Source organism: Suillus plorans, assembly GCF_016647745.1.
Source record: "Suillus plorans strain S12 chromosome Unknown HD556scaffold_14, whole genome shotgun sequence".
Taxonomy (NCBI): domain Eukaryota; kingdom Fungi; phylum Basidiomycota; class Agaricomycetes; order Boletales; family Suillaceae; genus Suillus; species Suillus plorans.
This window is the reverse complement of record NW_024537398.1, coordinates 616,016-639,807: the sequence shown is the minus strand read 5'-3', so window position 1 is coordinate 639,807 and position 23,792 is coordinate 616,016. Positions and strand designations below refer to the sequence as shown.

The 23,792-nt window shown below is 47.1% G+C and overlaps 6 protein-coding genes across 6 annotated transcripts; 4 read left to right on the top strand and 2 right to left on the bottom strand.

The window, feature by feature from the left end:
- Window positions 1-1,040: 1,040 nt before the first annotated feature.
- On the top strand, window positions 1,041-2,083 carry HD556DRAFT_1306272 (uncharacterized protein; the record flags this gene model as incomplete). The annotated part of the gene is made up of 6 exons (XM_041299891.1): window positions 1,041-1,124; window positions 1,185-1,231; window positions 1,418-1,561; window positions 1,639-1,663; window positions 1,763-1,843; window positions 1,985-2,083. The coding sequence occupies 6 exons, from the start codon at window positions 1,041-1,043 to the stop codon at window positions 2,081-2,083; spliced, it is 480 nt and encodes a 159-aa protein (XP_041163056.1).
- Window positions 2,084-9,191: 7,108 nt separating this feature from the next.
- Window positions 9,192-9,711, bottom strand: HD556DRAFT_1354184 (uncharacterized protein). Its single transcript, XM_041302425.1, has 3 exons — window positions 9,554-9,711; window positions 9,325-9,501; window positions 9,192-9,252 (listed from the first exon to the last, which is right to left on the bottom strand). The coding sequence occupies exons 1-3, from the start codon at window positions 9,608-9,610 to the stop codon at window positions 9,214-9,216; spliced, it is 273 nt and encodes a 90-aa protein (XP_041163055.1). The 5' UTR covers window positions 9,611-9,711; the 3' UTR covers window positions 9,192-9,213.
- A 2,755-nt stretch (window positions 9,712-12,466) lies between these two features.
- On the bottom strand, window positions 12,467-13,187 carry HD556DRAFT_1232773 (uncharacterized protein; the record flags this gene model as incomplete). The annotated part of the gene is made up of 2 exons (XM_041297540.1): window positions 12,467-13,088; window positions 13,141-13,187. 2 exons carry the CDS (start codon window positions 13,185-13,187, stop codon window positions 12,467-12,469), a joined length of 669 nt encoding a protein of 222 aa, XP_041163054.1.
- Window positions 13,188-16,422: 3,235 nt separating this feature from the next.
- On the top strand, window positions 16,423-17,925 carry HD556DRAFT_1518528 (carbohydrate esterase family 16 protein; the record flags this gene model as incomplete). Its single annotated transcript, XM_041309113.1, has 8 exons — window positions 16,423-16,449; window positions 16,472-16,615; window positions 16,669-16,824; window positions 16,869-16,938; window positions 16,993-17,065; window positions 17,114-17,133; window positions 17,186-17,534; window positions 17,584-17,925. 8 exons carry the CDS (start codon window positions 16,423-16,425, stop codon window positions 17,654-17,656), a joined length of 912 nt encoding a protein of 303 aa, XP_041163053.1. The 3' UTR covers window positions 17,657-17,925.
- Window positions 17,926-18,807: 882 nt separating this feature from the next.
- Window positions 18,808-20,379, top strand: HD556DRAFT_1430954 (Endonuclease/exonuclease/phosphatase; the record flags this gene model as incomplete). The annotated part of the gene is made up of 2 exons (XM_041304953.1): window positions 18,808-20,059; window positions 20,213-20,379. The coding sequence occupies 2 exons, from the start codon at window positions 18,808-18,810 to the stop codon at window positions 20,377-20,379; spliced, it is 1,419 nt and encodes a 472-aa protein (XP_041163052.1).
- Window positions 20,380-22,284: 1,905 nt separating this feature from the next.
- HD556DRAFT_1306265 (RnaseH-domain-containing protein) lies at window positions 22,285-23,744 on the top strand (the record flags this gene model as incomplete). Its single annotated transcript, XM_041299890.1, has 2 exons — window positions 22,285-22,316; window positions 22,496-23,744. The coding sequence occupies 2 exons, from the start codon at window positions 22,285-22,287 to the stop codon at window positions 23,742-23,744; spliced, it is 1,281 nt and encodes a 426-aa protein (XP_041163051.1).
- Window positions 23,745-23,792: the final 48 nt, after the last annotated feature.

Genomic DNA, 23,792 nt, shown 5'->3' with positions numbered 1-23,792 from the left:
AAGGTCGCGCTGTACCTTGGACACTTCGACGAAAAAGACTCCGCTGGATGACTTGTCTGCCAGGAAGTCGTGGAGAGATGCGTGAAGGGCTCGGATGGGAGTACACAAATCGGTGGTGCCGCTGAGGAGGGATCCCATATGCTTAATAATGTCTATGTTGCCATGCTTGCTTCGGTCTGGAAAGTATTTCCGCATGATGTTAAGGGAATTGAAAGGGAATGGTTCAGCTGTGCCGATTATTTGTCCCATCACGGAGTGCAACCCTGCTAATGCTTCCTGGTACTGCTCGTCGTCATCATATCGGTCCCTGTTCATAATTTCTTTTCAAAATGACCAGATAAATATCATACAGCAGGTTTTTCTGCTTTCCAGCACTGCGGTTCATGAGGGCATCGAAGCGATCCGTTTGGCATACGCCTGGAGGGGGATTTTTGATGTATTCGCAGGCGAGACGCGCCCACTCGAAAAGTCCATCGGCTTTCGCAGCGAGATCTGCGAACTCTGTCTTCAAAGCCTGATCGCTCTTTCAGCTCCTCGGATACGAATGCCTGAATGTCGGACTTCGCGACTTCTGGTGGAATACCGTCCATAGACAACCGTAGAATATGTACAGCGCCTTCAAACTCCTCTTCGATATCGGGAAGCGGGCGAGAGAATAGAAGTAGGACATAGGTGGGAGAAAAAGAGAATCTCTGGCATGAACCAATTGATACCCTTGACCAAAGCCTGGCCAACACGTTGACTGTTTCTTGAAGCGCTAATCATCCATATGCCGAAGGAAGCTTAAAGCCTTGAATATGAGGGACCGTATTGGACAAAATAAAATCAAAACGATAAAGTAAATAAATCGATGTTATAACTAAAACTCGAATTGATTTCACAAAAGTCATCCACGTGGCTTCTCAAAACTCTAAATCATTTCACAAAAGTCATCCACGTGGCTACCAAATCAGGATGTCATGCACAGAAGTCATCCATGTCGCTTCTCAAAACTCTATTCATAGCACAAAAGTGGTCCACCTGCTGGCTCAAGTCATCCCATGCTCACCGTTATCAATGGTGAGCTCAAGGCGGGCCCCGCCCTTTGCGTGTCGGGTCACTGGTCACTGGTCACAGTATGGCGGGTGCGTGATGCTGGTACCAGCACTTGCTTGATATAGTAATTAATCAATTACCAGTTACAGTACTGCCCGCCTGGCACTCGGCTCTCATTAGCAATGGTGTCCAGATGGTATGCTGACATGTCTCATCCCACTCTCTCCGTGCTTTTTGCTGGTGCTGCCACTTCAAAACTTACCCAGATAGAACCACAAGCACAGAGATCAAGCCAGGGCTAGTTTACTAGTAGCGGGTTGTGACCACTCACGGCGTGGATGGCACAGTGGATAGGACCTGGGTCCATCTGATCCTCTTCAAGCATGTCTGGTGGCCACATTTGCCGGGGTTCTCGGATGTCCGACTTCTCTCCACCCTGTGCCTCTCACTCTCAGCATCTCCTTGGTCGGTTGTACTGGCCTGCACCATGGTCTAGGCACCCCGGTCCACCCAACTCTCGCAGCTTGTAAGTTCGAGGGTCAGATGAGAGGGTACATTCTACTTTCGTCTTCTAGCCTGCTGCTGACATCACGTCCTTTTCAGGGCATCGGTGGTCGCCGTCATCCAGGTCGGGACCTAGTGGTGGCTAGATACCATCGTTTTCTGTTGCTTTGTTAGTATCATATATTCAAGCGGTGTTAATTCCTCATATCTTGCCTCCTCCTAGGACATCATTTACTTGATTGTACAAGCTGTGGGAGGCGCATCCGCTGCGCATGCTGCCAACATGAAGACAAGCGCTTCGATGGTATGCACATCATCCCATATTTTGCCTGACGTTCACATCATTGAGACAGGGCGTGAACATTATGCTAGGAGGAATTGCTGTTCAACTTTATGTGTGATGATGTACGGATACTAATTTGATACTTTCATAGGATGATCTCAGGCGACCAGCGTGCCTCACCTCAAGCCCCATACAAAAGCAGCAGCAACAGAGACTTCTGACGTGCAGGAGGAGCAGATACAACTTGTGCCCGAGCGGTGAGAATCCATCTGCAACAACCTCGTTCAACGTATTTGAAAGGCACAGGAGATTGAATACAAACAGGGTCAGAGTGTGCAAAAGGTGCGATGGCTTGGGAAACTGGGTGTGCTCGAACTATGAGTGGAACTTCGAGAGCGAGAGGTACTTCAGCACAAAGGGCCCATAAGTATGATACGAACAACTTGAATCATACACAGTCATGTAGCAGGATGCAGCAATATACGAGGTGTGTTATCTGAGAACAACAGCTAAAGTAAGGAATTGTGTCGAGAAATGGCAAGTACAGTGCGTGCAGGACATATGAAAAAAATTAATCAGCGCTGCGATGAAGGTACCATATGGGCTGATGATGTGGACAAAGTCAGGGAAGTGCAGTATGAGAACAGTGCGATATGAGAACAGTGCAGGAGGAGCAAAATTAATCAGCGCTGCGATGAAGGTACAATATGGGCTGATGACGTGGAGAAAGACACGGAGGGAAGAGCAGTAGAAGAGCAGCGGTGGAAATATTGCAGTACGAGAAAATGAAAGCAGCAGGAGTGCAACTTGAATGAACAGGTTAGTAGAGAAAATGCGTGCAGTCCAGTTCAAAAAGCAGTAACATCAGCAAAATGCGAGAAGAGAATGGCGGTGGGTCACACAAATAAAGGCATTCGTGCATTGAATGTATCATCACCTGCCTCTATGAGCGCCATGTGTAGGCATACATCAAGAGCAGTGACTTGAGACGCATCTATTGGTGGATTTTGAAGACACTTGATGAGGGGAGCATTCATGAAGACGTCCAGCTTGTACATGCAGGTATGTACCATTGGTGGAATGATATTGCGATCGGCCTATTGGCATATGAATGAGTGTCCAAGTCATCAGATAGCAAACAGAAACGCACATTGAATTGACCATGAAAAGTAGCAGCGTCTGACACCTCTTGAATTAATGCAATCTACCCACCCATGTCAGTGCATGTACAGGCCAGATAGTAGTCAAATGACTTACTCTAAACGTTGTCAAAGGGTCAGCAGGTAGAGTAGGGATACCGCTTAACACCTTGACAAAACGCTGGGCACGATAATCAGGACCTGGTCGATGATCAGGATCTACAAGATCATGAAATGCGTCATGGTCCGGATGTCCTTCTCCCTCCAAGTAACGAATCACCGCATTCTTCAAGGCCTCCAGAAGAGGCGACATGCATGCATGGAACATCACATCTCCATCAACTTCAAAGCGTAACAATGGGCTTAGTTTAACTGCTGTTGGACGTTTGTTGAAGATATGCTGCAGAATTGGCTTGGAATGGTGCCGTAGGGCCTAGAAAGATATAAATACCTAACATTGGTTAAAATTTGCTGAGAACATACCTTGGTGATTGAAGGCAGAGATGATGTAAGGTAGATATCAAAGCCTGTTGCGAATGCCTTGTATTCCTGTGATTTAACAAAAGACTCGTAGGAGTAGCCTAAAAGGGCACTACAAAAGAAGTCACAACGAACGGCTGGCCATTGTTCAGTCCCAGTGCGATAGATCTCATTAAACTAGTGATACAGGTTTAGTCAACTTCATCTAGCCAACGATATAGTATATGAGCACATACAGTGGTGTCCAAACGGACATGACAGATGCGGGTGATCCGTGATCGCATTTCAGGTTCACGAGGAAGGCACTGTCCATTCTGATCATCTGGGGGAACCACACTCAGAACATCTGCAAGTGTTGGGTAGAGCGTAGAAAGCCATTTTTCATCCATGATGGAGCTGACACCATTCATAACCAGCTCAAGCAAAGCAGGAGAAATCGGATCTCGAGCAATGAACTGACATCGCCATCAACATCCATCACATCCTCATCGTCACCAGAACCTATGTCAGGCTTCCAGGTTAGACACCGTCTCATAGCGGTATCCAGAATCTGTCGCATTGGCCCATCACCGATACTGTCTGTTGTAGTGCTGCCGAAGTCCGGTTCGGTCCAGTTCATGGCCCTATATTTGCGAACCCCGAACCTGACCATTGGTCAGGTTCGAGCAAGGAGGCTGAACCATGGACCGGACCCCTGTGAACGCATTCGGAAGGGTTCGGTTCAAGTTCAGAACGCGTTCGAACCCTCGAACCCTTTATTTCAATTTGCAAAAAAATCAAAATTTTACAAGACAACAACGACAAATTTGTACGCTACGTACAGCTACTCCTCGTTCACAATGACCGTGAGGCTTTTCGATCGGGGAGTCTATGTAATGCGCTGTAATGGATAGGAAAGGGTGACCAGGAAAAGATGTCCACGAGTCGAACATCATGGAAATTTTGCTGTCGACATGCTTGAGCTTCTCTTTCACGCGCTCGACTGCCAGCTTCGCACGTTCGAGGATCTCATCATGCGTTTTTGTACGGTGGGGAATATCTGTTTCTGAAAGCGAGGGTCGGAGATATTGAAGAAGTCGACGGAAGGGACCTTTATCTACGAGTTGAAATGCCTAGTACAAATGTAGTGTAAGTATCTTTAAAAAATCTCAGAAATGAAAGCTACTTACCTCGTCCTCAGCGACAATGAGTTCGACGATGTAATCCATGAGTCCGGACTTCGTGAATGTGGGAATCTTTGGAGTCAGAGAGCCGTCCAAGGTTGCCTGACTGTCAGTTGCCTTGCAATCACGAGGTATGGCACGATTGTGCATCTTGATACCCCGTTCTTTGCAGCGGTCGTGATAGACTGGGTAGTGGCACTTGGGATGGCGAGCAATGTGAGTGCGTCTAGTCGAGATACCACCTTTAAAAAAGCACTGGTGTAGTGGGACATTATTGGCCTTGCATACCTCACACCACCACCCATTTTCACGCTCCTGGGTGTGGGGGTTGATGTGACCTTTCTCAAAGGTAAAGACTGTAGTCAAGTCAGCGCTGCGTTCATCTTTCTTGAGGGATTTGCGGTCTTCGCGATCCTGGTCGCCGAGCTTCTTCGTCCGTTGATAAGCTTCTTCATTCTCGGCATTCTCGGCATTCTCGGCATCCTCTTCCTCATCATCTGTAACGTCTTCAAGTGCGGGTGCATCTTCGTCGTCATCCTCGTCATCCTCTCTGCTACTGGTACCAACGAACACTCGTTTGGGTGCAGGGACACCCTGAGGAGGTTCTACAGCTGACCGTTTGGCTGAGGTACTGCTGGCAGTCAGAGTCTCGCGGATCTTCTCTGTGGGTTTGACCGCTCGACCAGAACGACGTACAAACGAATTGAGAGTGCCGTTGTGTGCAGGAGCAGGGGGAGGAACCATTGGAGAGTCGTCTTCGGCATCATTGTACCACGCTATCTCACTGGCGTCTTTCAACGAACCGTCAGCGCGACGTGCAGAGGACATAGCAGCAGGGGGCATAAATTTCAAACCTAGGTACCAAGTGAATTTATTTAAAACTAGATTTAAAACTGTTGCGCACCATGAAACACCAAAATGAGAACCCATGGCAGATAATCAGTATGGTGAATCACAACTGTAGGTATGTTCTGAAATAAATCACATCATAAGTTAATTGTGACAGACAGTAGACTTGTTGCGAACTCACTGGCGCATGAATGAGTTGCATTACTGAAGTAGCCGAGAGATTGCCTTGCAGGAGAAGTAGGAGAAGACGGTGAACAGAAGGGCAAGGATGATACTTAAATAGAAAGCCTCACCAAAAACATGAGGCTTCGACTTCGAAAATCGTAAGTCAAAGCCAGCGACATGATAGGTTCGAACCGGTCCGGATGTGTCCAGAACCGGTCCGGATTTATCGACAACACACCGAACCTCGAACCTACCAAGGGGTTCGGTCCAAGAGAAATTCTGGACCTGTGACCGAACCATGGGTCCGGTCCACAAAGGTTCGGGTTCGAACCTAGGTCCTGGACCGGACTGCGGCAGCACTAGTCTGTTGCCTCTGGATGACCACTGGTATTTAGGTCAATGAGGGTGTGCACGATGAAAAAGTTGTATCACGTACGCTCGAAATTGCCAGACTGACATTGAGAATATGTTCTCAACATCGCTATGAGTTAGCGTGCAGTCCCTCCCTTCAGTGCCCCATCGGACTCGAAAACTGCTCTTGGCATCAGGATTTGTGAACGCAAAGGTATCAGACAAGTCCCGGATGTCTGAGTCTACGTCGGAAAACTGCCTTTGGTATTTGAAGAAGTCAATAATACCATCAGCAGCATCTGAAAGGACATCAGCCTCAACATAGAAAGTTGCACCATGGTACTTTGAATCTGCCGAGTAATGAATCCCCTCACGCAGATCTGTCAGATCACGGAGATTGTCTGCCCTGAAAGGCACCAAAGGGGCGAGGGAGTGATCATAGGTGGGTACTGATGTGCGACCATGCTGTGCTCTCTCTAGAGCTGGGGAATGCACTTCACTGGGCAGAGAGGAGCTGGTTTCGGAAATGGAGCCACTAGTATCCTCAGAAGATGGTAGGCCTGAGAGCATGGGGGACGTTGTAGTAGAGGGCTGAGGGTAAGGATGTAGTAATAAAGGAGATCGGGGTTGTTGATTTCGGCGGCGTGGTATAAATTGGACCAATGGGCGCAAGTCTATAAATCTTTCCTGGTCCAGTGGCGTGGATGGTGTGTCAGTGGCAGAAGTGGTGGCTTCAGGACTAGGGAATGATGACGATGCTGGAATAAGCCGATGACCAGATGTAATATCCCCTGAAGATGATGACTCTGAATGACGTTCAGAGTATGGAATTAGGCGATATGAATGCCCATGAGATTGAGCTCGACCATGAGATACAGGACCAATGTCCCTGCGTTGGGGTGATGCTGATCGATCACGATTGCTGTAGCGAGGTACTAGGCTTGATGATGAGATACTAGTACTACTGCCCACCAATGTCATGGCTGCAGGTGACTCGCTGGTGGCAGGTGTAGATGGGAGTTCTGGGCGAGGAGAAAGACTGGCATAGGAGGGAGATGGGGTTGGTGAGGATGGAATGGAACTTGACAGCAATGCGGGTGACAATAGGCTCAGTTGAGAAGTAGACGATGCAGGTGTGCCTAGTGAATCTTCAGGAGGACATGTGGTAGCGCAAGGCGGAGTTGTGAAATGGTCAGTGATCCCAGCAGTGTCTTCATAGCTTTGAATTAAATAGGTTGCAATACGGTCGGCAAAACAGTGGTGGGGATATATTGAGCCCTTGATCAACGGTCCAATAACATCGCCCCCTTTCGGACCTAGTACACGCACCATTAGTATTTTAGAATATGCAAAATTAAGTGCAAGACAAACAGAGATAGATGAGCGACACATTGGAATCTTCAGGGCTCTTTATACGGTCACATCGCTTGAAAAACTTCGAGACTTCCAAAGATTGGAAATTGAAGGCGGCATCGACATTTAAGTAGCGCCTGCCCCGGCTCCCATTGGAATTGCCAGGTTGGAGAAAACAGAAAGGCAAACTGTGGAATTTCAGGCGGATATCACGGTTGGGTGCGTCTGTAGCTAGTGGAAGATTGTCAGCTTGCCATGCTGGGAACTGCAGGTGGCCATCATGAGCCATCTGTGTGACCTCATGAACGATCTGGTTCATGAGTGAATCGCCTTTGCGGCCTGACAAGTTCACCATGCGAGTAAGCCCATGCTCGGTGAGAAAGCGGAGGTCAGATGCTAATCCTTCACCATCGCGCATGCGCCTCACATGGCCTACATGGTTATCATCTGCCTCAGTGTAATCATACATGGGCTGTAACACAGGTCAGAATAGCTATAGATACCACAGCATTGACGTCACTTACATCTCTTGGCATGAGAATGAGTTGAGCATGGATGGTACGCAATGGCGCACTGACTGTGATTCATTGCCCACGACCACGTGTATGCCCCCGCAAGCTGGTAGAACTGGTTGAGACACCTGCCATTGGCACTCCAAATGCCATGTGGCCACGGGTGACTGGTGCCCCTTGAGATTGGGGGGGAGGACGATGTACAGACGTAGTATATGCATTGACCAGTGAAGGTCCAGAGATGGTTGCCAGTCGGTTTGAAGTGGTACTGGCCTGGTATTGAGGGATAGAGTGAGAGGCCATATTAGTGAAGAACTGATCGTCAGCATGCCCTGACGGATTAGACTGTACACTGGAATGGTTTACAGAGGAAGATGACAATGACAGTGTGGAAGATGGGAGCACAGATTGGATGACCAACGGGGTGTGGGCACTGTAAGGCTGCCTGCACATACACAACTGGTAATAATGATGAATCTTGATACCAAAAAATGGTGAGTAAACAAAAGCACGAAACAAATTATGCTCTGCCTACCGGTGCATTGTGAAGGCTGCGATATTCACGACACAAGCCAGCACCTCCTCGAGGTGGAAACACTGGAGGTTCTGGATGCGGAGGAGTTTCGCTGTGAGATGTTATTGAGTGGGTGCAGTGGCATATTTGCTACAGGGAGTGCGGTGTGAGTTTAATGGCTACAGGAAAATAAAAACCATACCTGGGAAGCATCTGCAGCAAAATATGCAGCACATATGCGAGTCAAACACTCGCTGCAACGATACCGGGTCGTCATTTTACTAAGAGTTATATTTAAAAATGTGTTACGACTGCAAGAACATGTTTACTCACCAATAGAGGAACTATTGACGAGTAACAAAGTGTAAAGATACTGGATCAGTGCACCAGGCTATGGAGGGAGCGACTGGACAATTCGGAGGTGGGGGGAAAAGAGATAAGAGATGCTGGTGATCGGGAGACATGTCAGAGGATTAACATGCAGTGGAAGCAAGCAGAGAAGATGAGAAGCAAGCGAACCATATGGTACAAAAGTGTACGAGATGGCAACGCCTCTTGGAGGCGAACCAAATTCCAAATACGAGTCTACTCATCAACCATAACCCATCATGAGGATCCTGGTCTTCATCATAGATGCCATGATGAAACATCTGCCCGTTTGGCTCACTAACTTCACAAGGTCTCACAGGCATCTTGCGCACCTCGTCGTTCTGAAAGACTTTGCTAATATACAAAAACCAGTTTTTGATGGTGCTGGGTATGATACAGATTAAAGCGAGGCGGAATAATGTGATATATATTACCATACAAGTGCTTGCCTACGATCGAAGCACAAGCACAAGCGAAGACCACCATTTTCGATATACTAGTTGGCTATCGTATGGGCAACGGCCGAAAAGGTCTTCTGAGTATTTGGCAAAAGCGAGTTGAGCTGCAAGCCTGTGACTGGTGGGCAACGACACACTCTGATTCTCACCTTGATTGCGTCCAGAAGGGCGCGGTCCCAGTCGCATTTTCGCGCCATGACGAATGACCGATGGGCGTAGGAAGTATGATAGTTCGGACTGGTATTGATATCTTGAGTGAGTAGTCCTTCGGCGGTAGATAAGTCTCCATTTAGACATGCAATATGGGGGGTCGTGATGGCTAGGATCTGCACGAAGCATGCTCGATTTGTGGTATATGAGTCAGAGACGAAAACATGCCTTTGAGCGATGGACGTAGGGAGTATGGTTGTTTGGATCGGTATTGATATCTTGCATGAGTAGTTCTTCGTCAGTATATAAGTCTCCATCTATGCATGCATCGCGGACTGTTGTGGTGGCAATAGTCTGCAAGAAACATGCTTGATTTGTGGTATATTAAAGAGTCAGAGACGGAAACATGCCTTTGGATGTCTTGCATGGTCGTAGTCTAGACCGTGGGCGAGAGACATGTCGAATGAGATCTATTCATACATGAATATCATGTTTTGATTCATGGAAAACGAGCCTACTTTGTCGAGAACTTTGTAAGCTCGCATGAGAGTAAAGAGAATATCCATGTCTGAAATGCCCTGCTTGGCGCTCAGGTTGCCATAAGAGTGGCATCTACTTTCAAAAGATCGAGTAACGACAGGCCACCTATCGGTGTGTGGTTCCTGCTGTATTGTTTTTATCTGGTATGATTTTGCGATAAGTATCGATTCACAAGTCTGTGCGACATACTAGGGAACTCGTGAAGTGAGTGCAGGAAGTCAGAGCAAGGATAGCAATAGTCAGTAGATAAATGACAGCAATATAAAAACGACGCACTTCTTTTCCAGTCGCCGTCAACGTGGCGTGATGATGCCGTGATAACTCCAGGGTAGCACATAATCCTCGACGAGCGTCTGCGCAAAATGCTCAGGAGTGATGGAAGGATCTAAACGGCGTCAGCAATGAAAGCTACTCTAAACAAGAGGCTTACCATTCAGATTCCATACAAAGGTCTCGCACATCTTATGATGCTCCACATCGAACTCAAGTCTGATCGGCACGAGTTGCTCAGGGCCCGGGTTGGCCAGGAAGTTTCTGAACCCGTGGGAATTAATCGATCTCCCCAAGACACAGCAAAAACTCGTGGAAGTGAGTACTCATTCTGTCAACTTCGCCCCCACACTTTCTCTTTTTACCTGGGCTGGCCAGGGCAGTCCGAAGTTGCTTCGAACCCTGAGCTGATCCCAGTGTAAATGCAGACCCGGCCAGGGCGTACAGAGTTGCTCTGAACCCTGAAACTGGCGAAGCAATTTAACTGCATTTTTGTTTTTGTCCCTTTCCTCGTTCCTATTCATACATTCACGCTTGTAACTACTTACATCCGAAGTCAACCATGTCCAAATCAGAACATTCCTACTGGTCGCCGTACAAACTTTCGTCGCGGCACAATCGTAATCATCTGACACGTTCTGGAGTCCTTTCACCGTCTCTCAATTCGACGAGGTAAGTTTGTTTGTTCTGTATCGTTCTATTTTTCTCACCGGCATTCCAGGTGCAAAGGTCATCACATCTGATGTTTCCCTCCCAACCTTGCCAACAAGATTGTTCTTGCCAACGAGACCACTGTCGTTACTCCTCTTGGCGGTTATCAGTATGTTCCCATTGAGACTGTCGAGCCTGGTAACGACAGGTCCCTTGAGCCATGGACCAACTGTCTGGTGGTCGTCATTGGTCAATGCTTCTTTCAACGTTGCGCAGTACGAGGCTTACTCGCCCGTCTTCATGACGGCAACCATGGCTGTTGTATATGGTGTCTAACTTGTATTTGTAAGTATAACTCAGTGTAATCATACACTGTAATCTCAGTGTACCCGTTGCTCGTTACAGCAAGTCACCATCTCTCTACACTTTCGGTGTGCCTGTCCATTTCATTTCATTTCGGACTAGCACTCATTTACACATTTTCTCAGTTCCATACATTTTGGCACACGACCTGTAGATGCATCCCAACCAATTGAACAACAGTCCCGACACTGGAATTTCAACTTCAAGTTGTTTTCCGGAGGTCATCCCACACGCACCGTCGATGTACCTCTTGCTCAAGATGAAATTGTGAGTGACTTATCATCCCTCCAATTTCGTTCCATTAAAATACACTGCAGAGACATGGCTAGACGTGTGGCACGATCACACTCAGTTCAACTCTCGTTTCCCTGCACCTGCGTCTAACTCCTCTCATAATCAATATTCGCTGCTGTGACTATCACCCACACACTCGGATCCATCTCTCCTCGTGCACTTCCTTTCCCTTGCGCTACTATCCTTGGATCCTCAAGGATGGTGTATATCCAACCGAACTTGAGAAGTCCCTCCTCGGTGCAGATGTTAACCACATTGTCAATCACCTGTCTTTTGGTTGGTATGAGTCTTTGTTCCAGTCATACATGGCGAAAAAGGTATGATACATGAACGCCTCGAGTCGAGCGATACTGACTTTATCCGGTGCCATCTTCTTCAAGCCGGTCAAAGTTGTGTCGTCCATGGGCGAACAATCGAAGAGCTTTTCCTTTCACCATCTTGTGGATACGTCATTCGCAGGATCGGCCATGCGTACGACAGAAGGGGTTTGGATGTCAGTAACTCCGACTAAAGATGCTCTTATTGTTGCTTTGGATTTTGAAGGTATGTCGAATTAAACCATCAGTGGACGTTTCACATTGATATCTTTCTTTGATAGGTGTTCATAGTATTGAGTGTTCTGCTCAAGAAGATACATTGCTCGTGCTATTCAATACTGCGATCTCTAACTTGGTTTGCTGCCCGCTGTATGTTTCTCATGGTTGCCTGATATCGTTTACGTAGGTGCTATTCCGGAACAACTTCGCCCTGAGCCGAGACATCACAGGCTTATTCCAGTCGTTCCAATCAAGCTCGACCGTCCTCGACCCAGCATCTAGTAACCTGAGTCTATTTCAATCAACGTTGGTGATACAGTTTCTCCTCGCTCAAGGTTGATCAGTTGCAGCTCTTAAGCGAGACATACAAGATGTACAAAGGTGTGCGGATGCGCAGCAAAGGGTCGATCGAGTGGAGATGGTAGCCAGCTTAGGATCCTATGTTGCACGGTGCAGACTTATCACTAGTACAATGCAGCAATGCAGACTACGATATTAATTGAATACACTTAGCAAGTGCATGTTCCCAAAGAGACCTGCGAGTAACATTTTGCCCATCGTCTGGAAATTGCCAAAGGTAGGCATGCAACTGCTCAAGTTGGGCAGGGGAGAGGGGGCAGTTGGGTTCATCCACGTTCACTTCGTTAAGTGTCTCAGGCCTATAGGCTATAAATGGATTGTCGGCGAGGTCGTCTGGTTGGTTGGAAGTATTGTGGTGAGAACGAATTCGGGAACTGTCAATGGCATCCCAATCAATACCATATTCTTCCAGACTGTCACCCTCAAGTACATCTTCTGGGGCATGAAATGTGCATGGCTCAAAGCCACGTGCACCATGCTGGAGCATGCTGAGGTAGCGCAGTTGGTGCGGGCTTGTGATACCATGTTCAGCAGTACTCATGCGGTGGTTGTTCCAAGTTTCAGCCCATACGTGAATTTCGGAATTGAGGGTTGTGAGGAAAAGGTAATGGACCAGCCATATGTGATGAGGGTTATCAGCGTCAAGACCACTACTAAGTTGGAGATCTTGAAAAAACTTCTTCCATTTGGATCCTATCCCGTTTGTAAAGTCGACCCATAACCGCTCGATGCGTATATTGTGTACACTCCTGTGATCTCTTAGAATACTAAATTGAATGGTCAGGCTGACTGAGTGCTCACCGACCCCAGATGTACGAACCCCTGCCTGTCCCACGAGCCGCCTCCATGAACCGCGCAACATCAACATTCTCGACTCCATGGTCTCCCCGAACACGGCTTGGGAGCCCGTGTACTTCGATGAGCTCCGTGAACAAATTTAAAACAGTAACAGCACGATTGTTATTGTGCGCTCGAATGCCTGTTATGTACCGTGAATAGCCATCAATAAATCCATGAACAACGATCTTCCAGCGGATAAGACCTAATTGATCATGGTAGTGATGTACCAAGGTCCAAGCATAATCACTTACCGTGTTGTCCATCATGATGCGCCAAAGAGTTGTAGCCTTGGACTTTGTAGACCCGTCGCATGATGCGGCGAATGCCAAAGGCTGCTACAGGAGGGCCATGGACACGAGCGTAAGATTCTTGAATGCGAGCACGAGGTACAATGATGCCCAAGTAACGTAGTTGACCATCGATCATGCGTCGTCCTAGAGTAGGATAGTGGGTGAGAATCTGAAGCATTGTTGTATCTAATTGATCGTCGGATAAGGTGGACTGTGATGCTGTGGATGATGTATAAAAACGGGACACAACACCGTCATTGCCAGTGAATTCTACATAAACTGGCTCTCCAGGTTCTGAAAGCCCACTTTCCAAGGCACGTCGACGAACTGTGCGTGATGAAACACCAAAGACATTGCTCAGTGCCGTTGGTCCACCAAACTGCATCGCAGTTTCTAGCACATCAGAATTGATTTCAAGCCGGGGACGACCACGCCGTCCAGTGTGAATAGCAACAACGGGGTTAATGGGAGGCGCATCCGGATGATCTGCTGACCGCTCTTTCGCTTGCTCAAGATCAGACACCATGGCATCCAGACTAGAGCACATGGTCGCAAAGGTGGCATCAGGTATAAGGTTATGATGCTGCAGACTCCGAGTTTAGTATCAGCACCTAGTTGAAGGAAGGAAATACACACCGTATCAATTTGATGTCTAAGCTGCTCGCATGAATGTATCTGAACTTGGAGACGTGCAGCGTCACCAAGCTGTGTGAGAAGAGCAACACGAACTTGATCTTTGAGCTCGTCGAATGCTATGATGATGTTCTGCAGTGGGAGAGGGAGTTGATCCATGTCAATGTTGTCCTGTGAATGTTGGACAGTATTGTAAGCACCGCACTCTAAATGGCTTTCCTTTAATATTCAACAATGTTTATTGCTGGCATGCGAAGCAATACATATCTATATCATACAACAAGTTTTGCCGCTCCCTAGGCAGTCCATTGGAGATAAGCTGGGAAGGTCTTCTCTAATGTATTCGCATGCAAGACATGCCCACTCATAAAGTCCATCGGCTTTCACAACGAGGTTGGCAAACTCTTGGCACCTAAAACACAGCAGCCCAATTGTCCGATCTGAAAGTACGGGTGACAAACGTAGAATGTGATCGAAAGTTGGAAGGGAGTCCCTTGTCCAGAAGTCTACCGGCTGCCTAGAGGGCCGGATAGTCACATTACATGCGGAACGAAATCTCCACTCTGAGTAAGTATAATAGTCATGTGCAGATGCGACGACTCACATAAGCTCTTCATCTCCAAGTCTTCCTAATAAAACGGACAGATTCGAGTTTGCTGAGCAATAGAGATGCACAGATTTTACTCGTGCAAAAACAACACTTAATGAATGATTAGTATATACAAGGTGAGGGACACGCGAGACATACCTTTGAAAGTTGGAAAACGAGAAAGACCGGTCAGGAGCGCAGCAGTAGGCTGCATCGGGACTTTCTTGCGTCAGGATACCCTCTGCTGCAGTGAAATTCGGCAGCCTTGAACAGATTCCCATCGCCACCTCCTGGATCCAAGCACATGCCACAAGAGCTCGCGAGGGTCAACGTGGACGATCTCCACAAGGAGGGTGGACATAGAGGCGCCGATGAGGAAACGGGAGTGCCAAAAGTGGGATTTGAATTTTGAGGAAGCGGTGGACTATTATCCTGAGAGGCATTGAGGCTTTGAGCGTTAATGGGCTGGATGTCGAGGGAGTAAGGGAATGTTACAATGAACGACGAAACGCAAGTGAGCAGAACGCAGGTATGGTGGTAGACGGTGTGCTCGTGTCGTCGCAGAGGGTGCGGCAGCAAGGTCATCTGTCAAACAGTCAAACCGTAACTGTAAATAAATAATTACCATTCAAAGAAAGTGCAGGTACATCACGCACCCGCCTGTGTGACGCGTGACCCGACGCGCGGCACTGCGTGGCTCATCGTTGACAACAATGAGGACAACAGTAGGACTCACCATGTGGATGACTTTTGTGCCGAGAAGAGAGTTCTGAGAAGCCACGTGGATGACTTTTGAGAATGAATTAGAGTTTTGAGAAGCCACGTGGATGACTTTTGGTTATCATTCAGAGATTTTCGGACATAACACGACTTTTGAGTTATCATGTAGATATTTTATATAAAACGATTCAATTTATTATTGTCTCCTCTGGGCCGTCATACTTGAAGGGGCACTGATGCCATATAGACAAATCTATCACAGAAACGACGGCATCATGTTGATCGAAATGAATAGCATTTATGATGATATAGTGCACAATTGATTTCACGAACATGATGACGTACACTGAACTTCCTGATTATATAAGCACACAAAACGTCCGAGGCCTGAAATTTCGAAACTTCGCCCTATCCTTGTGAAGCCTACGATATCTGAGCGTGGCACTGTGCGCCAAGGCGCCACTGAAGGGAACGCAGGGAAACGGTTTGTGACTTGTCAATTTTCTCCTAGAATTCATCTTACTTATTAACCTCTACTTTGGCAGAAGTTCTCACTGAACAGTGAAGTAACTCCCTAATATGTGAGACAGCGTCGGTCATGTTGAGTTCTAAAACGGAAGTTGGCAGCGCTAAAAACGCACCTCATTACAACCGAATCCAATCAGCATCCAACTTGAAGCATCATTTGTTGTCAGACGGCGTCTCTTCATCAATACTCCCACCATCCTTACAGGCTCAACTACCGCTGCCAAGCAGCACAACAGACAATGTACAGTGTCCTGCTGTTCCCAATATCTCCACTTTATGGGGTGTTGGGGCTCTTATTTCGGATCCTTTTGACCTTCCTTGTACCTTCGATGGGTGAGCCTTCTTTTCCATCCGTCTCCTTTCCGCGGTTTCAGTGCAATGTTTTCCTGTCATGAGCGTCTCTTGGACCAAAGTCTTCAAGTTATGATGGATTGTTCTCCAGAGGTAGTCATAGGCTTTCATAGTCTGGCTCGCCGGCTTTCCATGCGATTTCATTTTCTCATCTTGCCGGTGATATTGGTGGAAGCTAAAGCTTGGCTCTGTCTTGGGACGGCAAGATCCCAATGATGGTATTCATCTTGCTGTTAGTCCTCAATGCGGTCCCCTGTCTGGCACAGCGTCGGACTTCAACGCTGGTTTAAATCTTCCTCAATATAAGACCATCGTTGCGTTTGGCGTTCGTAGGTGTTTTCCCCTCGAGGTTTCAGCTTGGCTGACGAAATCACGCAGGACTCATTCACCGATGGCGGGAGACATGATGGTAGCCCTCTCGAACCTGCCGTGATGATACCACCAGATGTCTTCGCAGGCGGTCGTTCGACCAACGGACCCGTTTGGGTCGAGGGCATTGCCAGTGGCATTGGCGCCCGAGTCATGGATTATGCCGTATGTTCTATCTCACAATCAATTCTTATCTTGACGTTTTGTAGTGGTCAAGCGCTGTTACAAACATCAGCTTATGGCCTAGCAACCCATATCCTCGGGACTTTATCATGCAGAGTGCGCTCCCTTCTTACTCACGGTGAAGCTTTTTTTGAATAATTGTCACTTTAGCAACAACATTCATAAACCAATCCAATAACTTGGATCCTGAGACCACTCTGTACGCGGTATTCTTTGGAATTAAGTGAGTGTTACAGCACGTATGCAGTCCCGATCTAACTCCGTGCCGTAGCGACTGGGGGGACTCCTTTGGTACTGACTTGAAATCATGAATCTAAATTAACGATGATTGACACTATGCCAGTGGACGGAAACCACCTGCCTGAAGCAGCGCAAGATATGTTAGGCCAGATCGCCCTTCTTGCTTCTCCGCCCACAAATGCCCGCAATTTTCTCATTACCGATGCATACGGTCGCGGGACTCATAACGCACAGGGGGAGGCGTGGCTTCAATCAATTTTTGATGGTCTCGTCGCATTCCGCTCTCAGGATCCTCCATTGAATCTGGCTTTTGTCAATTTTGCGACCATCTGGGACGGGGTGCTTGGATCTGATCCGGGCTATGAGGCGTTTGGGTTCACAAACCCGGGTGCCTGCTATATTGATGGCAACGCTTGCGATGATCCGGAGCATTACTTCTGTTGGTTCGACGGGTAAGTTCAGTATGAATGTTCCACACGATCTGAAATAACGCTTTCCTAGGCATCCTTCCAAACAGACCCATAGGATAATGGCGGACTACGTAGAGGAGGTACTGACGCATTGTCGCGTATAATTAATCATGTTCGTGCTCTCTGTTTTGAGCTGCAAGTCCAACAAGCATAGAAACTCAGAACTTCCAATGTATGTACTATCTTCGAGTAACATCATGTAGCACAAAGTAGTGTTCACCAGCAGCGCTATCGAGCGCCATGTAATTGATAGATGTATGTGATTGCAAGTGGTGCCAGCAGCACACTAAAATATCATAACTCGAGAGAGCAGCGGCTTTGCCCAGGCTGCGTTTTGTTCCGCAAGCTCAGTTACGCCCTGGCCAGGCATGAATGCATGACATGTGTGACAAGTCATCCAAACTCAACCCAACAGCAGTGGGAATGACATGGACACTGGGTAGTAAATCCAATGAAATTCATTAGGTAAAACCAGGTGATAATGTAATGAAATTCACAGTACAAGGTGCTGAAAGTTCCGATTTTTACTCTGAAATTTCAGTGATATTGCGCTGAATTTTTACTCTGAAATAATGTGCTGAGATTCTGCTCGACAATGACAAAAATAAATGTCACTAACCACTGTGATATGTGTTATATGACATGATTGAACATATGATCACTAACCACCGTGACATGTGGCACATAAGATGATGTAGTGTATGACACATTGAGGAATTTACCAATGGCAGGAATTGAACCAATGACCTACTCCATTAGCCCCAACATGCATATCATCACTACCACTAAGCCATGCGATCTTTGATAGTATTGACTACAAACACCAATATATACCACCCTTGTCCTACATTTTCCGACCTACTAGTACCTACAACGAGCTAGGCATCCTTCAGACTCTTGTTGGTTATTTCTTGTCCCTTGCTCGCACCCGCCACTCCCTCTTATTTAGCTCTGCAGACCATTACTGCAGCCTGAGCATATTCCAATGTTATCGTAATTGTTAGAATGTATTAAGATGCTTATCTTGATTCTTGATTTGTGTGGCACAAGAGTCAGCACACGACTGAATTCATAAGGTTTCCCACCCTCCCAGCGGCTCCACCTGCTTGTGTCCCTCCCCAAGCTAATGCTCAGACCAGCATAGCCTAACACAATAAGGTTGTGCCTCTGACTCTTCCTGAGCCAGATGAAGCTGGAGAATTGGATTCATTGGCAAATAGTGCTGAAAGTAGTGCTGAATTGGATTCATTGGAAAATGGTGCTAACGCCACACCAGGCAAACGAACCCCAGAGTGAAACCACTCGCCCCCGAAAGACAAAGAAAACAAGAGCAAACATTCTTCTTGCGTCCCTCAACATGAGAGGATGCGCATCACCACAGTTAGGAAACAGCGAGATCTCCAAATGGGCAGCTGTCTCACAAGTAGTGAAAGAAAACAAGATCGGTATACTATGCGTCCAAGAAATGCACCTCACAGCCGAACATGAGTCCCAAATAGACAGCATATACTCCCGACGCATCAAAATCATCAACTCCAGAGACCTGCACCGCCCAGGAAGCTCCGCAGGGATCGCCTTCGTCCTAAACAGAGAGATAGCCAATACTGTAGACTTAGAGACCATCGAAATAATACCAGGCAGAGCCATGGTCCTGAAAACGAAATGGCACAACCAGGAGAACCTGTTAATACTAAACATCTACGCCCCAAACAACCACGCGCAACACCCCAAATTCTGGGGTAAAATATCACAAATATGGTATGAGAAAAACTTACCAAGCCCAGATTTCATGATGGGAGACTTCAATATAACAGAAGATATCCTAGACCGAGCCCCAGCACGACCAGACAACGACAATGCCACTGAAGCTCTACGAGACCTACGGCACCAACTGAACGTCCAAGACACTTGGAGACTGAACAACCCAACGTCAAGACTCTTCACATATAATAGCAATACAAACTCACTATCAAGGCTCGACCGCATATATACGGCACCCTCACATGAGCGCAACACACACAACTGGGAATCATGTACATCAGCGATCCCATTGGACCATCGAATGGTCTCAGTAAGATACGCACCTGTAAATGCTCCTTATATCGGGAAAGGACGATGGACTTGGCCCACCAGTTTACTGCACGACAAAAAACTTATCAAAACAATCAGTACCCTCGGCAAATTAACACAACAAAAGATCCTCTACCCCCAATATCCAAGGCACGAAACAGAAAACCCCCAATACTTCTGGGAGTCGTTCAAGAACCAAATAAGCCAAGAAGCGAGGAAAGCTGCGAAAGAGCACCTAAACAAAATAAGATCCCATATTGAACGACTTGAAAGCGACCTAGAAAAAACGTTAAAAAAGGACGACATTGACACAAATGAAGACACCAGGAGACACAAAGCCTGGATCGAGTGCAAGATAAACCACCTAGAAAATAAAAAATTCAGACACAAACAGTTAAAATCTCAGGCGAAATGGGCCGCAACAGGCGAAACAATGAGTAAATACTGGTCAAAGATAAACAGCAGCAAAAAGCCTAGAGATATAATAGAAAGACTAAGAGACCCAGCCTCAAACAGACTCTGCGCCCGTTCGGACAAAATGGCCGAAATCGCGCGCAACCACCATGAGAATATCCAAAACGATAATCTAGAACAACACATGGAAGAACAGTGCGAGGAAACAAAAAAAGAAATAATGAAAGAAATCCCACAAAAACAAAAACTAACAACGATAACTCACCCCTTCACGGTCTCCTACGAGAACATCACATACAGGAAGCTCTATACGCTTCGAAAGCGGGGAGCGCAGCAGGCATAGATGGGATACCATGTGAGGTATGGAAGACACTGCATGAAAAACACCTTAGTGACCAAAAAGAAGAAGAGTCCAGTTTCGACATTATTAAGACACTCACTTTCGTAATAAACGACATCCAGCGACATGGTGTTGACGAAGGGACAAATTTTACCCTGGGCTGGATGTGCCCGATCTATAAAAAGAAAGAACGCACTGAAATAGAAAATTACCGGCCGATAACGCTACTAAACACCGACTATAAACTACTCACCAAGGCACTAGCAATGCAGTTAGCACGGGAATCCCACTCACTAATTCACCCTGACCAAAGTGGCTTTATCCCCCAATGTTCCATTTTCGACCCAATAAGACTGGCCCGAATGATGATTGACTATGCCGACGTCACCGAGGAGAACAGCGTTCTAATAGCCCTGGATCAGGAAAAGGCGTACGACAAAATAAAACATGACTACCTCTTCGATACACTAGAGACCTTCAAATTACCACAAATCTTCATAAACACTGTCAAAGCCCTCTATGAAAACACCTACATGAGAGTGGCGATAAACGGTGTGTTGAGCACCCCTTTCAAAGTATCCAGAGGGGTCCGACAAGGAGACCCCCTCTCCTGCCTCCTGTTTGACCTAGCCATTGAGCCATTAGCATGTACCTTAAGGAACTCCAAAAAACTAAACGGATACCACATACCAGGAATCACAGATAGAATCATAGTGAACCTCTACACAGATGATACCACCATCTTCCTGAATGAAACAGACAGCTATGGCGACCTCGAGGACATCCTGTCGAAATGGTGTTCAGCGTCCGGCACAAAGTTTAACCTAGAAAAAACAGAAATAGTTCCAATCGGAACAAAGACCCACCGAGACCAAGTTATATCAACTAGGAAACTAAACGTACGAGACACCCCCCTAGACCCCACCATCAAAATTGCCCTTGATGGACACCCCATCAGGTCACTGGGTGCATGGATCGGTAATAAAACAAATAACGCGACACCATGGGAGCCCATACTAGAAAAAGTTAACTCCTCACTCAAAAGATGGAAAGCCGGACACCCTACCTTAGATGGAAAAAGACTGATCATCCAGATGGTTGTCGGCGGCATGACACAATTCCTAACGAAAGCTCAAGGAATGCCGAAGAACATAGAACAGGCACTCACCAAAATGACACGAAAATTCCTATGGGACGACACAAAGTCCCCACCCATCAGCTTAGAACAGCTATACCGCCCGAAAGAAGAGGGCGGTATCAACCTACTTGACATCAGAACAAGGAATGAAGCCATAGAAATTACCTGGGTAAAAGCCTACCTAGACCTGTCCCCATCCAGACCAACATGGGCGTCAATAATGGACCTAGTCCTACACAACATAAGTCCGAACGGGAAACCTATAAAAAACGTTAACCCTTTCCTGACCTCCTGGACCCCCCCATGAGAGGAAAAAAGACGAGCTCACTACCCCAAGAAGCCCGAGTACTCCTGAAGACCATCAAACAATTCAACATCAGCTTCACCCCAATCAAAATCTCAAAAGAACTCAAAAAGAGCCTCCTGGCATGGTACCACCTAGGCGCACCTAAAAACACCTATAATAAAGTCAAAAACAGATGCCTAAATGAAACGCATAGATCAGAAAACATCAAACACCTGATCAAAGTTAGCAAACGCCTGAGACGCACCAGACAACCAGCACTTCCCCACCAAAAACTGCAACTGCTCCTCCTGTAACAGAGACCGGAATAAGGGGTGCACTAACCCACAAAACTGCGCACGTACAGCCAACATAATCCTGCACCGGATCACCCCAAAATTCAACACAAAATCAAAACCAAAGAAAGACGGGCTCTCACTCACCCACCAGCGGAAAGAAAAGAACCAACAAGCCCACGAACAACGTCATGGAGAAATCCTATTTGACCCAACCACCACTGTAAGGTCATGTATCTCTGACTGTTTCAGAATCTTCACCGACCCTAACCGCACCTCACTCACCCCAGCCCACTGACTGCATACCCCGACGAGAGGACTCAACCTCCTCAACGAGAGACTGACGATATATACCGATGGATCCTGCCTAGAAAACGGGAAATGTGACACAAGATGCGGCAGTGGCATCTGGATAGCAGAAGACCATCCCAAAAACCGCGCAGCCCGAATCCCCGGAGAAGAACAATCTAACCAAGTCGCAGAATTATCAGCAATCCTCATAGCCCTACAAAACACTGACCCATACGTACCAATCACCTTCATAACAGATTCTAAATACGCCATAGACGGCCTAACCAAACACCTAACGAGATGGGAAGACACTGGGTGGATAGGTATAGCAAACAGTAAATACATCAAAGCAACAGCATACCATTTACGAAGACGCTCAGCACAAACTTCCTTCATATGGGTGAAGGGACACAGCGGCCAGATTGGAAATGAACGGGCAGACCAACTCGCGAGAGAGGGAGCTGACAAACAGACCACCGACCCCATAGACCTATCGGTCCCCAATGAGTTTAATCTACAAGGAGCGAAATTATCAGCCATCACACAAGCCCTAGCGTACAAAGGTATAAGAGAACGAAAGGACTCAACACAAAGGCGCAAAACGGCAATAAACCTCGAAATAACCAGACACACCATCAAAGAGTTGACAGGGCACCTTGAAAACGACATGAACATCTGGAATGGATGCCGGAACAAAGACCTGAATAAAAAAGTGAGACAATTCCTATTCAAAGCGATGCACGGCGCTTACAGAATCGGCGACTATTGGCTACATATCCCCACATATGAACAACGTGCCAGATGTACACACTGCAACATCGACACGGAGTCAATGGAGCACATACTTTTAGAATGTAACAATAACGCACGTACAACAATATGGTCCCTAGCGAAGGAGATGTGGCCCGAAAGTTTCGGCGCTCGGCCCCGTATTGGCATCGGCACAATCCTTGGATGCGGAAACATTAGCGCACGACCACCGACACCGAATGACAACGAGCAAACAAACCCAGAAAGTAGACCCTTCACGAAAGGGGCCTCGAGGCTGCTGAGAATACTAATATCAGAGTCAGCATACCTAATCTGGATACTGCGATGCGACAGAACAATAAATGGTGCCTCACCTACGGTGCAAGCGATAACGAAACACTGGACAACAACGATAAACAAACGACTGCAAATAGATAGAATCACAGCGAAGAAAATAGACCGTACACCATCCTTCGAAAAATTGGTGACCGCCACGTGGAAAAAAGTAATAACATCCGACAAACCAATACCAAAAAACTGGGCCACCGCCCTCAAGGTTTTAGTGGGTATCAAACCACCCAGGCCCTCTGCGAACGAGGCCCCCAGGTAGTCCAAGAGTCCCACACACCCCATGAAAATGGGAGTGCGCAAGTGCATT

Excerpts from the sequence above, each read along its gene's own strand:
- HD556DRAFT_1354184 (XM_041302425.1), bottom strand. The coding sequence starts at position 9,610 with ATGCAAGATATCAATACCGATCCAAACAACCATACTCCCTACGTCCAT. Across the intron at positions 9,502-9,553 it reads CCTACGTCCATCGCTCAAAG|ATCCTAGCCATCACGACCCC; the intron begins GCATGTTTTCGT and ends TGCTTCGTGCAG. Across the intron at positions 9,253-9,324 it reads CCCTTCTGGACGCAATCAAG|AAGACCTTTTCGGCCGTTGC; the intron begins GTGAGAATCAGA and ends CCAAATACTCAG.